The sequence below is a fragment of the Lacerta agilis genome, chromosome 8, assembly GCF_009819535.1.
Source record: "Lacerta agilis isolate rLacAgi1 chromosome 8, rLacAgi1.pri, whole genome shotgun sequence".
Taxonomy (NCBI): Eukaryota; Metazoa; Chordata; class Lepidosauria; order Squamata; family Lacertidae; genus Lacerta; species Lacerta agilis.
This window is the reverse complement of record NC_046319.1, coordinates 79,710,109-79,724,562: the sequence shown is the minus strand read 5'-3', so window position 1 is coordinate 79,724,562 and position 14,454 is coordinate 79,710,109. Positions and strand designations below refer to the sequence as shown.

The window sequence follows — 14,454 nt, the reverse complement described above, 5'->3', positions numbered from 1 at the left end:
AAGCATTGGCCGTATTTTTCGCTCCATAAGACGCACTTTTTTCCTCCTAAAAATTAAGGGGAAATATCTGTGCTTCTTATGGAGCAAATGGTGGTCCCTGGAGCCGAATTGCCCAGGGGCCAAAAGCAGATAGTGCTTTTTATTTTACAAAGAGAAAAAGGGGTGTTTAAAGGACCCTGCTCAGTAGCTGATCAGCAAGAGATCGGGAGAGAGATAAGAGTCCCGGCTCCCTTTTAGCCCCGCCCTCCATTGTTGAATGTGCTGAAGAGGGAGGTTGTTTGTTTCCCCAGCGACATGTGACTAGCTGATTAGATTATCTGTCTGGAAACTGTAGAAATGGCTCCCTTTCCTTCAGAAGCTGCAGAAATGTGAGTTGAACCCCATTAAAAATTTTCCCCCTTTGCAAAAGGAGCTTTGCTTTTCTCCCTTTGCAAAAAAAGCTGCAAAACGTTTAGCTGATCCTCAGAAAAACAGGACTTTTCCCTTTGCAAAAAAAGCTGCAAAACTTTTAGCTGATCCTCAAAAAAAACAGGGCTTTTAGAGGATGAAAACCAGAAAAATATTTTTTTTTCCCCTTGTTTCCTCCTCTAAAAACGAGGTGCGCCCTATGGTCCGGTGCGCCCTATGGAGTGAAAAATGCGGTACTGCCCCCAACTGTAGAAGCAGAGCCGAGCCCTTGAAAGGCCTCTCCTCCTCCGTGACCTCCTCCAGTCCTCTTTCAAAGCCATCCCTGCCTCTTGTGGGAGGGAGTTCCACAGTTTAACTCGCCACTGGGTGGAAAAAAGCCTTCTCGTTTATCTGTCCAACCATCAGGTTCATGGCAGAAGTTCCAGTCTTAGGAGATGGCGGAGGGGAATAAAAAGCTCCCTCCCCAAGACCCCAAAATGTGGGCACTTCAGGGGCGGGGGGAGGAGGTGGCAACCAGGGAAAGCTGTGCCAAGACTCCTTTGCAAGAGAAGCGCGAGGTCCTGGATTCGAATCCTCTCCACCCCGGAGACTCCTCTAAATCTTTGCTTCCCCCCCCCCTTCAGCCGAAGCTGCGACGGTGCCTGCGCCCCCCTCCCCAGCTCCCGCCCAGCCGGGCAGCGCCTCCCCCCCGCAGGGGGCCACGTCTCCGGAGGAGAAGGCCGAGGTGGGGGGCGCCCACGCCATCCCACGGCGGCATGCGCCCCTGGAGCAGCTGGTGCGTCAAGGCTCCTTCCGGGGCTTCCCCACCCTGAGCCAGAAAAACTCTCCCTTCAAGAGGCAGCTCTCCTTGCGGCTAAACGAGCTGCCCTCTACCCTGCAGCGCAGGGGGGACGCAGGTGAGGAACGGGGGGGGGGGGCGGGCGGCAGAGGGAGGTGAAGCGCGCCTCGAGAGACCCTTTGGGTGCAAGGGTGTCATTCCATGGAGGTTTTCAAATGCGCTTCCTAAATGGAGCTTCCACATGCCATGGCAGTCTACCCTGTGGTTACCCTGGTGGGATAAACGATGCCAGGGGCGGGGGGCAGGTGTAAAACAGTTGTTGTTGTTGTTTTTGTTTCGTTTTTGGAAATAATTCTTTTCTGTTTCATTTTGTACCGTATATCAGGGGGGTGGCCAACTCTCAAGAGGCTGAGATCTGCTTTCAGATTTAAAAACTGGCAGCTTAAAGTTGTTGAGCTTTTTTTAGGGAGGGGGAAAGCCCCATTTTTTTAGGGTACGAAGGGGTAAAGGCACTCACAAAAAGATGTAAGTTACAGGTAGGTAGCCGTGTTGGTCTGCTGTAGTCGGAACAAAATAGAAAATAAAAAATTCCTTCCAGTAGCACCTTAGAGACGAACTAAGTTTGTTTTTGGTATGAGCCTTTATGTGCAATCACACTTCTTCAGATACACTGAAACAGAAGTCACCAGACCCTTAACATGGACACTGGTACCAGAGCCTGCAATAAATCCAGATGCCAACTTTGCTGCCACATAAACCCGGACAACACCATCACTGGCCCCAACAACATCAAACATACCATCTCAGGACTATTTAATTGCTCATCTTCCAACATTGTGTATGCAATCAAATGCCCACAGTGCCCTTCAGCTCTCTATATTGGACAAACAGGCCAAACCCTACGCTGAAGGATAAACGGACATAAATCTGACATCGGGAATCACAAGGCAGAGAAACCAGTAGGAGAACACATCAATCTCCCAGGACATTCTATACAAGATCTCAAAGTAGCTGTCTTATTACAAAAGAATCTCAGAAATAGACTGGAAAGAGAAGTTGCTGAATTGCAACTCATTTCAGACCTAAAACCATGGAGAGACCTGGTCTGAATAGGGACATTGGATTCTTATCTCATTATACATGATACATTACACATCTCACCCCTTGCTTTTTCCTGTAAGACCAATTGCAGTCGTTAACGGTCGTCAACATGTTTTCCACACCCATCAGCCAATCACCCATTCCCACCACCCTTCTGAGTAATACCCTTCCCCACCCTCTCACTATATATAAGGGTCTGGTGACTTCTGTTTCAGTGTATCTAAAGAAGTGTGCATGCACACAAAATCTCATACCAAGAACAAACTTAGTTGGTCTCTAAGGTGCTACTGGAAGGAATTTTTTAAATTTTGTTTCACAAAAAGATCGCTGTGGATGAAAACAGCAACACAGAGAAAGCTCCGCCTTCCAGAGAAAGGGAAAGGTAGCCAGAGATCGACCGCGATCTACCAAAAACTAGCGGGGATCCATCAGTAGATTGCAATTGACCTGTTGGACGTCCCTGCCATATCCAGGGGCGTAGCAAGGTAAATTGGTACCCGGGGGCAAAAAAAAATTTGTCGTCCCCCCCCCAGGCATGGGAAGGTCAGGTGGTACCCGGTGTGGAAAATTTCTTGTCAACCCCCCATTGATTTCCCCCCCCCACAAAAATGGTTTTACGTTATTTCATATTTTCTTACAAAGGAATAATAACAAGTAATAATAATAAAAAACTTTTATTTATATCCCGCCCTCCCCGGCCGAAGTCGGGCTCAGGGTGGCTAACATCAGATACATAACATTGGTATAAAACCAAACGATAATTAAATTACCTCCTAAAAAGATCTCAGAATCAAATTAAAGTCTAATTAGATGGCTTTCCGCAGGGTTAGGGTTGGGAATAGTAAGTGCTCCACTGAACGGAAATTTCAGCCTTCACAACATAGGAAAACAGCCAAGTAAACAGCTATTTTGGTGGAGGAGGGTCAAGATACTAACCGATATTGCATGAAATTTCATATATAGCTATATAATCCCTTGTATAGTAAGGGAGCAGGCATTTTCAAAAAAAAATATCAAAAAAATTGTTTCTTGATAATTTGTCACCCCCTCCATTATGAAACCCGGGGCGGCCCGCCCCCCTTGCTACGCCCCTGGCCGTATCTAAAGCAAGAGGGAACCGTTATAACAACAGATCAAACTTAGCCATGCCCCTCCGCGCTTCGGGGTATATTACTTGCAAGATTCACAACAGATAAACATATTTTTTTTTTGCTTTAAAAAGAGGGAGAAAATTAAAAGATGGGGGGGGGGAAACTAAACTATAAAACAGGAACGTAAACTGAGTGCGGCTGCTCGGGGGTTAAAATAAAGTCCAGGTCGTGAAAGATGAAAGCAAGAATAAATATCTTCCGATAAAGAATATCGGTGCTACAGGGTCATTCAGTCTAGTTTCCCAATTTGCCGGGATTTTGAGAAGGATTGGCTTGAAAATGGTGCTTCCCTTGTATGCGTATAATAAGAGAAATGAAAATAATATAAAAAGGCCCTGGAGGTTCTAGTCCCTGTCAAAATCTCAAAAGAATGCATAATTTTTTCTGTTCCAGGGCAAGTGGCCCTAAACGTCCAGCATTTTCCATAGAGCTGCAATGACTGTTTGAGCTTCCTGTGTCACACATAAGACCAATTATTTTGACAATACATCTCCATTAATTAATGCCAAAAAATTAAAATCCTGAGTTAGCATTTCTCATTTATACTTGCTGTCTTTCTGCCGGCAGGTGAAGTCCTTTTTATTCCGACAGGGATTTAGGAACTGCCTGGTTTTTTTTTTGCTGTGATGTTTAAATTGCTCTCATAAGCTGCATTTTTAACAGATGTTTAAAATTTATATTGCTTTAATTCTGTTAGTTTTCAATTACTTTTTTAATGGTGATCTGTGTTTTTAGCTTTTTTCTACCTTGGTTTTTGTTTTTTTTTACCTGTAAGCTGTCTTGGCAAAAAAACAAAAACAAAAAAAGGGTATGAATTTGGTTTTTTTTATTTCATAAAAGGTATGCACCGCTCGATGGTAGAAAGACAACCTCGGCACGGTTTACAAAAAGCGATACAATTATCGATCTGATTTCCCCCCCCCTGACAGCCGTAATTAAAAACATACAAAAAGTTAAGACTTAAAACATGCATCAAACATCTACAGGTGAAACTCGAAAAATGAGAATATCGTGGAAAAGTCCATTTATGTAAGCAATTGTTTTCATTAGCTACAGGAGTTTAATATATGAGATAGACTCATGACATGCAAAGCGAGATATGTCAAGCCTTTGTTTGTTATAATTGTGATGATTATGGTGTACAGCTGATGAAAACCCCAAAGTTGAGATTGTTAATTTGGGGTTCTCATCAGCTGTACGCCATAATCATCACAATTATAACAAATTAGTAGACATGAAGCCCGTTAAATTAAGGGGCTCTAGAACATATGTGGACTTCAACAGATGGACAGAGTATGCCGCCCCCTCCTTCTTTAAGCGGAGCTCGGGGGGGGGGTCCGTCGCCTCCTTCGGTCTCCCCCCTCCCCACTGAGGGGAGGCTGAGCGCGCCTGTTTCTTCCTATCTCTCCCCCCTCCCCACGGCCCAATATATCAACCCCCCCCCCGTCTGACTGTCTCTTTCTTTCCCCCTGTAAAGGGATGGGAGCCTGCCGAATCCTCCTCTCCCCGGCCGTGGTCGCGCGCTCGTTACCTGCCAATGTGCTCACAAAGCGGCCGCAGCGCCCACCCCTGTCACGTGACTCCTCATCTCTGCCCTCCCCTCGCCTCGTTCCCACGCGTGTGCACTCTATCCCGCCGTCTCTCCCTTGTGGCCTGCACAGCCCCGCCCTCACCATTCTGCGCTCTGCGGGGTGGGCTGTTCTGGGCTGCTCCCGGGCCGCTAGGCCTCGGGGCTCTGGTTGTAGCAGCGGGAGCGGCAGCGTGGTGTCCATTCTCGGCCTCTCCTTGGCCTCTGGAGCGCCGGCGCACACCCGCCGCTTCAACAGTTTCGCCCATCTCTGCGTTCCAAGTCCCAACGGCTGTCCATGGGGCACATGCGCAGTAGCGCAAACCCACAGACACAGGGACTGGACGCAGAGACACTTGGACTTTATTATATAGGATAAAGGCTTGACATATCTTGCTTTGCATGTCATGAGTCTATCTCATACATTAGTTTCACCTTTTAAGTTGAATTACTGAAAGAAATGAACCTTTCCACGATATTCAAATTTTTCGAGTTTCACCTGTAGGTAAGGCTTGTGGGGAGACCGAGGTCCGGGGGTTTGTGTGTATTGTCGGAGGTGGGGGCCCTCTTGATGGGGATGCTAGATGGGAAATGTGGGGCGCAAGCTGATTTTGGGATTTCTGAAATCCCTTCCTCCCTCCCACCCTCCCTCCCTCCAGTCATTGAGCTCGACTCGACTCCCAACGGCGACTCCGACAGCATCACTGCCCTCTGCAGCCAGATCGATTCCTCGCTCACCCAGCCGGCCGGGGAGCCCCCCAATGTTACCCCACTTAACGGCACCCTTGGACCCACGGCAGCCGCAATGCCCATGGAAGGGGGCAGCACAGGTATGTTGCCACCGCCCCTCCCCAGAAAGGCCTCTGCCCGACAGACTGGGAGGTGCAAAACCTGGCTTGACTAGCAGCACGGGGCGAAAGGATCTTAGGGGTTTTAAGAGACCACAAGCCAGTCGTGAGATGCAGCTGCAAAAAAGACAAATTCTATTCCAGGCTGTATCGAGTGTCCTGATCAAGGGAAGTCAGAGTCCCACTCTCTTCTGCCTTGGTCAGACCACACCTGGAATACTCTGTCCATTTCTGGGCACCACAATTTAAGGATATTGACAAGCTGGAAGGTGTGCAGAGGAGGGCAACCAAGATGATCAAGGTCCTGGAAATAGGGTTGCCAGGTCTGCTTCCAAAAAATAGCGGACAAGCGGGTGTTTTTTTAAATAAATAAATAAATTAAATTATATATTTTCTTACAAACATTTTAACACATATTAAAATACCATTTCATCATAAAGCATTTGAATAAAAATATGTCCACTATTTTGTGGGGGGGGAATAGTGAACATGATGTGAAAAAGTGGACTGTCCACTCAAATAGTGGACACCTGGCAACCCTACCTGGAAACTAAGCCTGATGAAGAACGGTTGAAGGACTTGGGCATGCTTAGCCCGGGAAAGAGGAGACTGAGAGGAGAGATGAGAGCCATCTTCAAATATCTTGAGGATATGGAAGAGGGAACAAGCTTGTTTTCTCCCACTTCGGGGAAGGGGAGGGCGCTATCCTGTGGCTTCAAGTTGCAAGAAAATATTGCAGATATTAATAGTTTGCAGCGCGGATGCATGAAAACCGACTCCTTTTGCGCAGACCCATCCGTTTGTTCAAAGCTTTGCTTGCAGAACTTGCTTCAAAACTGCACGACAACGAAAGACTAACACAGACAAACCCAAAGGGTGCTCATCAATGGCTCCTCTTCACCCTGGAGAGAAGTGACTAGTGGGGTGCCACAGGGTTCTGTCTTGGGCCCAGTCTTATTCAACATCTTCATCAATGACTTGGATGATGGGCTTGAGGGCATCCTGATCAAGTTTGCAGATGACACCAAATTGGGAGGGGTGGCTAATACCGCAGAGGACAGGATCACACTTCAAAATGACCTTAACAGATTAGAGAACTGGGCCAGAGCAAACAAGATGAATTTTAACAGGGAGAAATGTAAAGTACTACACTTGGGCAAAAAAATGAAAGGCACAGATACAGGATGGGTGACACCTGGCTTGAGAGCAGTACATGTGAAAAGGATGAGTCAACAGTGTGATGCAGCAGCTAAAAAAGCCAATGCAATTCTGGGCTGCATCAATAGGAGTATAGCATCTAGATCAAGGGAAGTAATAGTACCACTGTATTCTGCTCTGGTCAGACCTCACCTGGAATACTGTGTCCAGTTCTGGGCACCACAGTTCAAGAAGGATACTGACAAGCTGGAACGTGTCCAGAGGAGGGCAACCAAAATGGTCCAAGGCCTGGAAACGATGCCTTATGAGGAACGGCTTAGGGAGCTGGGTATGTTTAGCCTGGAGAAGAGAAGGTTAAGGGGGGGATAGGATAGCCGTGTTCAAATATATCAACGGATGTCATATAGAGGAGGGAGAAAGGTTGTTTCCTGCTGCTCCAGAGAAGCGGACACGGGGCAATGGACTCAAACTACAAGAAAGAAGATTCCACCTAAACATTGGGTAGAACTTCCTGACAGTGAGATCTGTTTGACAGTGGGATTTGCTGCCAAGGAGTGTGGTGGAGTCTCCTTCTTTGGAGGTCTTGAAGCGGAGGCTTGACAGCCATCTGTCAGGAATGCTTTGATAGTTTTTCCTGCTTGGCAGGGGGTTGGACTGGATGGCCCCTGTGGTCTCTTCCAACTCGATGATTCTATGATTCTAGGGCTTCCGAAACTTGGGTGTCCTGCTGTTTTCAGACTACAGCTCTCATCATCCCTGACTGGTGGTCTTGCTTGCTAGGGATGATGGGAGTTGTAGTCCAAAAAAACAGCTGGGCGCCCAAGTTTGTGGAAAACACTGTACTAAAGGCAGCTCCTTTTCAAAATGGAGGTTTGCAACCAAATAGCTTTCGTCACATGTTCAAGGGTTTGAGAGCGGAGACAGCTAATTATGCGCCAGCTAAACGCCGGTGGGATTTCCCCAGAGTTAGCAAGCAACACACGAGCCAGGCACTCTCCAATTCAGTGTCGATACCACGCTCGGCAGAAAGGAGATGTCCAACCAAACATTCGACGTCCTTGGAGCTTTTAAAGCGCAGGTTGGGTGGTCATCTGCCATTGAGATTCCTGCCTGCCCAGGGGGTTGGGCTAGATGACCCCTGGGGGACCCACCCCCCCAACCCTACGACTCTTCCTCCTCCTCTCCCGTCCTCCTGGACTCAGCTGCTTTTCTCTTCTCCCTCTTGCCCTCTGCAGGTCCCTCTGCCGGAGCCCCCGTCACCCCCCCGTTCCAGCCGGGCCACAAGCGGACACCCTCCGAAGCCGAGCGCTGGCTGCAGGAAGTGGCCAAGGCTGCGAAGGCCCAGCAGCAGCAGCAGCAGCAGCAGGTGCCCATGGCTCTGCCCCCTCCGCTGCCCGCCTTCCCCCTCAGCTACGACCTGGGCATGTTTGTGCCGCCCCCTCCTCAAATGCCGACAGCTTTCCTCCCCATGGGCTTGCCCTACCCCCCGGGGATGCCCTACGCTGCTGCCGCCGCCGCGCCCGGCATGCCCGTGGTGGGCATCACCCCCTCCCAGATGGTGGCCAACGCCTTCTGTTCTGCCACGCAGGCGCCCGCCACAACCTTGGGGGCCAAGGCCAGCCCCTTCCCGCAGAACCTGCTGGGCCCGGCCCGGCCCAGACCCAACAGCGGCTCCTGGCCCCCCGAGCAGAGCCTGCCGGCGCCCCCCGCCCCCCACCAGGACCCCCCCACAGACCCCTTTGAAGCACAGTGGGCAGCGCTGGAGTCCCGGGCTCCTTCTGCCACCCCGAACCCCTTCTCCGGCGACCAGCAGAAAACCTTCGAGATCGAGCTGTGACCGCCGCGTTTTAGCAATTGGACTGCCGGGGGGAGGGGGGGCCGCCCTGCTCTCCTTTCCGGCCCCCTCCCCGCCACAAAGTCTCTCCTGCGGGTTTGGGGTGGGGGTGGCCAGCGTTCTCGGGCTCCGTTTCCCATAAGCCCCAGGGGCTGGCATCGCCAACGGCCCGGGGATTTTGGGAGCCCCCCCTGTAGGCTTTTTGTTGCTTGTAGCGGCTCTGGAGGGATGTCCCTCCTTGTCTGGTTGCGGGGGGGCTTGGTTTATTTCTCTCTTCCTCCCCAGAGGAAACAAAAGAGGGGGCCAAGGTGCGGGTGCAGGGGGGGGCCCTTCTCTTGCCATAACGTCCGGAGTTTTTGCCCTGCCCCTGGGCATTTGGGGCGACGGTGGATCCAGCTGGCCTGGGGGCCGCCTCCCTCTCTCTCTGTGCTTCCTTTTCTCCCCTTCTGTTGAGCAGCCCAAAGACTCTCTTCCCTGGCTTCTCCCCACCCGGCTGCCTTCTGCAGAGCCCCCCCCGCCCCCGCCCCCCTATATAATCCATTCCTCAGGCAGCACCTTGCAGGCAATGGAGTCATTCTTTGGAGGGCTCGAATCCCTGCAGCGGGGAGTTCCCCAGCTCTCTGAGCCACATTAAAAACGCCTCTCCTCGCAGCCCAATGGCAGCAAATGCCCTGAAGCAGAATCCTTCCTGGGCAGCGGCAGAGACACCGTGCGAGTGGCAGAGTCGTGACCCATTTTGGGTGGTGCTCAGGTGGGAGTCAAGGCCCCCCAGTGGCTGGAGTGGGGGGCGGGTGTGGGAACCCTGCTTCTTCCTCCCTTACTGCTTAGTAGGCTTCTGTGCATTGCAAGGGGGGGGTGCCAATCTCACCTGGCACAATATTTAGAGCTGATCGTGCCCAAGCCAAACGGTTTTAAACTCACCTTTGTCTGGTGGAAACTTGCGGTGCTTTTTAAACGACATTCCCAGCTACGAATGGCGCTCGGATTACAGGGAATCCGTGGGGCGAGGCGACTGATTTTTTTCGAAGCTGCCGATTTTTAGAAATCTGCCCGATCGACAATGACTTGGATAAAATTGGTGGGAGATTTGGGCTGGGCTGGATTCATAGCTGTCAACCTTTCCTGTTTTTTAAGGGAAATTCCCTTATTCTGAATTGGATTCCTTGCATGAAAAGGGTAAAGTTGACAGCCATGGCTGGACTTGTGGGTTTCCTACCTTCCCCCCCCTTAATAATTGGATCTCCGCTGGATTTTATTTTGGAATGGGGGGGGGGACGAGGATAAAAGCCCCCTAGGATGTCAAATTATATTGAAATTGGCAAGGGAACCGTGTTAATTTTTTATTTATTTTTTTAACCGTGCCTCAAAGTCAAATTCCAGTACTGGAACTGAACCGTTTCAAAACGTGGTTTGCAGCAACCCTCCCACCCCCACTGCCCCCCCAGTGGTTGTGCTGCAGGAAAAGTGTGAATGTTGAGAGAGGGAGTGGCGGGGGGGGGGGCGGATTTTGGCTCTGCAGCTGCAGAGAGCCAGGCATTTGGGGGTGGGGGTGGGAGAGAGGAAGTACGATGGAGCTGGACTGCCTCCCCCCCCCAAAGAAAACCAGATGTTGGACTGCAGGTTCAGTTTAAGAAGAATCCAGCCACGCTTCTGCCGTTTGGGGTCTGTGGCACCCCCCCCCCTTCCCAAGGCTGCGATGGAGCTGGTGAGCCTGGTGCCATTTGCATGGGGTGGGGGGGCACACATCACGCTTGATGCCCCCCCCCCAACTGAGTAGGCATTCCTTCCTCTGCCCCCTCCCACCTAGAGAGCACCTGGGTCACATACAGGGTGGGTGGGTGGGTGGGTGGAAGGGGGCTCTGGTTCTCCTTGCCCCCCCCCAACTGCCTGGACACAGAAAATCCCTTCCCTCCTCCCGCTTTCTATTTTCTATCTTATTTCCAAATGTTTTGTATCTAAGAATTCCACATATTTGTATTATATAATAAATTGCAAAATAAAGCCAGTAATATAATATCCCTATTTTGAGCGTTGTATGTTTATGTGGGGTGGGGGTTGTCATCGTCGCCCCCGCCCCGCCCCCAGGGAGCAGCGGGAGGAACTTGGAGGGGCGCTGGACGTTTTGTAGAATTAATGCTGTTTTTTCCCCATTTCCAAAATAAGGAACTTGTACAGGTGAAACTCGAAAAATTAGAATATCGTGGGAAAGTCCATTTATGTAAGCAATTGTTTTCATTAGCTACTGGAGTTTAATATATGAGATAGACTCATGACATGCAAAGTGAGATATGTCAAGCCTTTGTTATAATTGTGATGATTATGGCACACAGCTGATGAAAACCCCCAAAGTTGAAATTGTTAATTTGGGGTTCTCATAGAATCATAGAATCCTAGAGTTGGAAGAGACCCCAAGGGCCATCCAGTCCAACCCCCTGCCAAGCAGGAAACACCATCAAAGCATTCCTGACAGATGGCTGTCAAGCCTCCGCTTCAAGACCTCCAAAGAAGGAGACTCCACCACACTCCTTGGCAGCAAATCCCACTGTCCAACAGCTCTCACTGTCAGGAAGTTCTTCCTAATGTTTAGTTGGAATATTCTTTCTTGTAAGAATGAGCTCTGGCAGGGAAGGTGTCAGGAGGTTCCCCAAGGGTCATAGAATCATAGAGACCACAAGGGCCATCCAGTCCAACCCCCTGCCAAGCAGGAAACACCATCAAAGCATTCCTGACAGGTGGCTGTCAAGCCTCCGCTTAAAGACCTCCAAAGAAGGAGACTCCACCACACTCCTTGGCAGCAAATTCCACTGTCCAACAGCTCTCACTGTCAGGAAGTTCTTCCTCATGTTTAGGTGGAATCTTCTTTCTTGTAGTTTGAATCCATTGCCCAGTGTCCGCTTCTCTGGAGCAGCAGAAAACAACCTTTCACCCTCCTCTATATGACATCCTTTTATATATTTGAACATGGCTATCTCATCAGCTGTATGCCACAATCATCACAATTATAACAAATAAAGGCTTGACATATCTCGCTTTGAGAAGAGAAGACTCCCTGGAAAAGACCCTGATGCTGGGAAAGATGGAGGGCACAAGGAGAAGGGGACGATAGAGGATGAGATGGTTGGACAGTGTTCTCGAAGCGACTGGCATGAGTTTGGCCAAACTGTGAGAGGCAGTGGAGGATAGGGGTGCCTGGCGTGCTCTGGTCCTTGGGGTCACGAAGAGTCGGACACGACTGAACGACTGAATAACAAATATCTCGCTTTGCATGCGATGAGTCTATCTCATATATTAGTTTCACCTTTTAAGTTGAGTTACTGAAAGAAATGAACCTTTCCACGATATTCTAATTTTTTGAGTTTCACCTGTAGGTGAGCTTGTAATTTTTTGCTTTTCAAAAAGCTTCTGGGCATTTTGGAAGAGGAGAGCAGCTGGACACACACACACACACACACACACACACACACACAGTTGCACAAACACACCGCTTTTCGTTTTTATCCTGCAGCATGAAATGGGTAACGAATCGCAACAGTTCCCACAAAAATTCACGTGAGCCTTTTAAAAGCCATGATGGAAGGGGCAAATGAGCTTCTCGTCCCCTGCGTTGGGTATCCTGTGTACATTTCTGGCCGCTTCTCTGCCAAGAAAAAAGAAAAAAGGATGTCGTAGGAGTTGGGAAAAGTTAAAAAAACGGCAAATGTCCCTGCACGACTCCCTGTGAGGAAAGGTTGCAGCGTTTGAGACTTTTTGAAGATAAGGCAATTAAGGCAACGGGTCAGTAGTATATCAAATTATGCCTGGAATGGAAAAAGTAGAGAAGAGTTTTTTCTTCTTTCTCTCAAAGCATCCGTACTTCTGAGCAAGCAATGGAACTGAAGGCTGGAAGATTCGGGAAAGATGGAAGTTAAAACTGTGGAACTCCTTCCCACAAGAGTCCCAATAACTAGGATGGCCTTAACAGAGGATTGGGCAAATTCATGGAGGGCTTGGGGGGGGCTACAGGCCAGGATGGCTCTGCTCTGCCTCCACGGTTGGAACAAAATAAAAATTTAAAAATCCTTCCAGTAGCACCCTAGAGGTCAACTAAGTTTGTTCTTGGTATGAGCTTTCGTGTGCAGCCATGCTTCTGAATCCCAGTTGCTGGGGGCCTCAGGAAGGCTGAATGTCTTCCTTCTCTAACCCTCCTCTCAGGTTTCCAATAACGGACATCGGGCTGGACACTGGGAGAAGAGGATGCAGGCCTGATCCTGCTGCAGACACTTCTTAGGTTCTTAAGCACAAAGTTCCTTGGAAGGAAGTGTGCCGCTTATTGGTTTATTTTACGGCTTGGTTGTAAGGGAAACCTCAAAGCAGTTTGCAAAAAGACATTAAAATCAATTTTTGAACATATGAAAGCAAAAATACTAAAACGAGTTGAAGTGACCTCAACCTGGGGCTCTAGAGGGACGGAAAGCTAGCTCTAGAACTCCTTTTCCTTTCTCTCCCCCCCCCCTTAAATCTTTTTATTTATTGATCTTTACATTGCAATTTTTAGATTTAAACGTCAACACCATCATTTAGTATTCCCAGAATCCTTTGACTCCCCTCCACCCCTCCACCCTTCCATGCTTACCATTATCAATCTCTTTTCAACTGCTTCACTTATTTTCTCCGTTTTTAAAAAAATAAATAATCCATTTCCCCCATAATTTTTAGTACATTACAAGCGTCACTCAAATCCTGCCAAAGTTTTTAGCTGTTTACAGTGTTCCCTTAAAAACATTGTAAATTTCCCCCATTCTTTCTTAAAGTAGTTCTCTTCCTGGTTTCTGATTTTCCCGGTCATTTTTGCCATTTCGGCATATTCCATCTTCATCAACCATTTGTCTCTGGTCAGGACTTTTTATCTTCTTTGCCTCTCTGGGCCAGTAGTATCCAAGCTGCTGTCATTGCATAAAATAAATAGTATTTTCTGCTCCTTAGGTATCTGTGCACCCAAAATTCCTAATAAAAAAGCCTCAGGTCTGGAACTCATTTTCCATGCCAGCAGCTTGCCTCTGAGGATATGCAGAGTGCCCACAGGCAGAACCAGGCAACCTTGGACGTCTCTCTTCAAGGCTTTTATGTCTCCTTTTGGGTGGTCTTGCCCCTAGTCCCCACATTGGCATCCTGCAGCCCCCTACCCCATAATGTGGGGCTCCCCACCTAGCAGGGGCCTATGTGGGCAGTGGGAGAGGCTCAGCTGACCCTGAAACAGGAGTGGAAGGACGCTGGCAAGGACTCTGAGCATGTACAGAGTGCTGGACCCTGAGCAGCTCTTAAATTTGCATTTGGAGCACACACAGGTTGGCTTGAGCTGCGGGACTTCTGTTTTAGAAATTTGACAGTGGGATGGCATGTGCCCCCTCACCTTCAGAGTGACCCCAAAAGAATATATGAAGCGGCTGCATACACACAAATATGACCCCCTCCATTAAATTCCTTCTCCCCACGCAGCAGAATCTAGTTCTCGAAGGAGGCTGAAGATGGCAGCGGGCGGGTTGGGGGGACGGTTTCTCCTGCAGCCCTCCTGATGTTGCTACTGCTCCCAGAATCACCCCTGACCTTTGACCCTGCTGGCTGATGGGGGG

General features: G+C 49.2%; 1 protein-coding gene across 2 annotated transcripts in view; it reads left to right on the top strand.

Annotated features, from left to right (window-relative positions):
- Positions 1-8,897, top strand: part of NUMBL (NUMB like endocytic adaptor protein) — a 32,839-nt gene extending 23,942 nt beyond the window's left edge. For both annotated transcript variants that reach the window (XM_033158525.1, XM_033158524.1), the window contains 3 exons: positions 1,032-1,304; positions 5,665-5,835; positions 8,247-8,897. In XM_033158525.1, coding sequence (XP_033014416.1) covers positions 1,032-1,304; positions 5,665-5,835; positions 8,247-8,848 — 1,046 coding nt within the window. In that variant the 3' untranslated portion in view covers positions 8,849-8,897. The remainder of the gene's footprint in view (positions 1-1,031; positions 1,305-5,664; positions 5,836-8,246) is intronic.
- Positions 8,898-14,454: the final 5,557 nt, after the last annotated feature.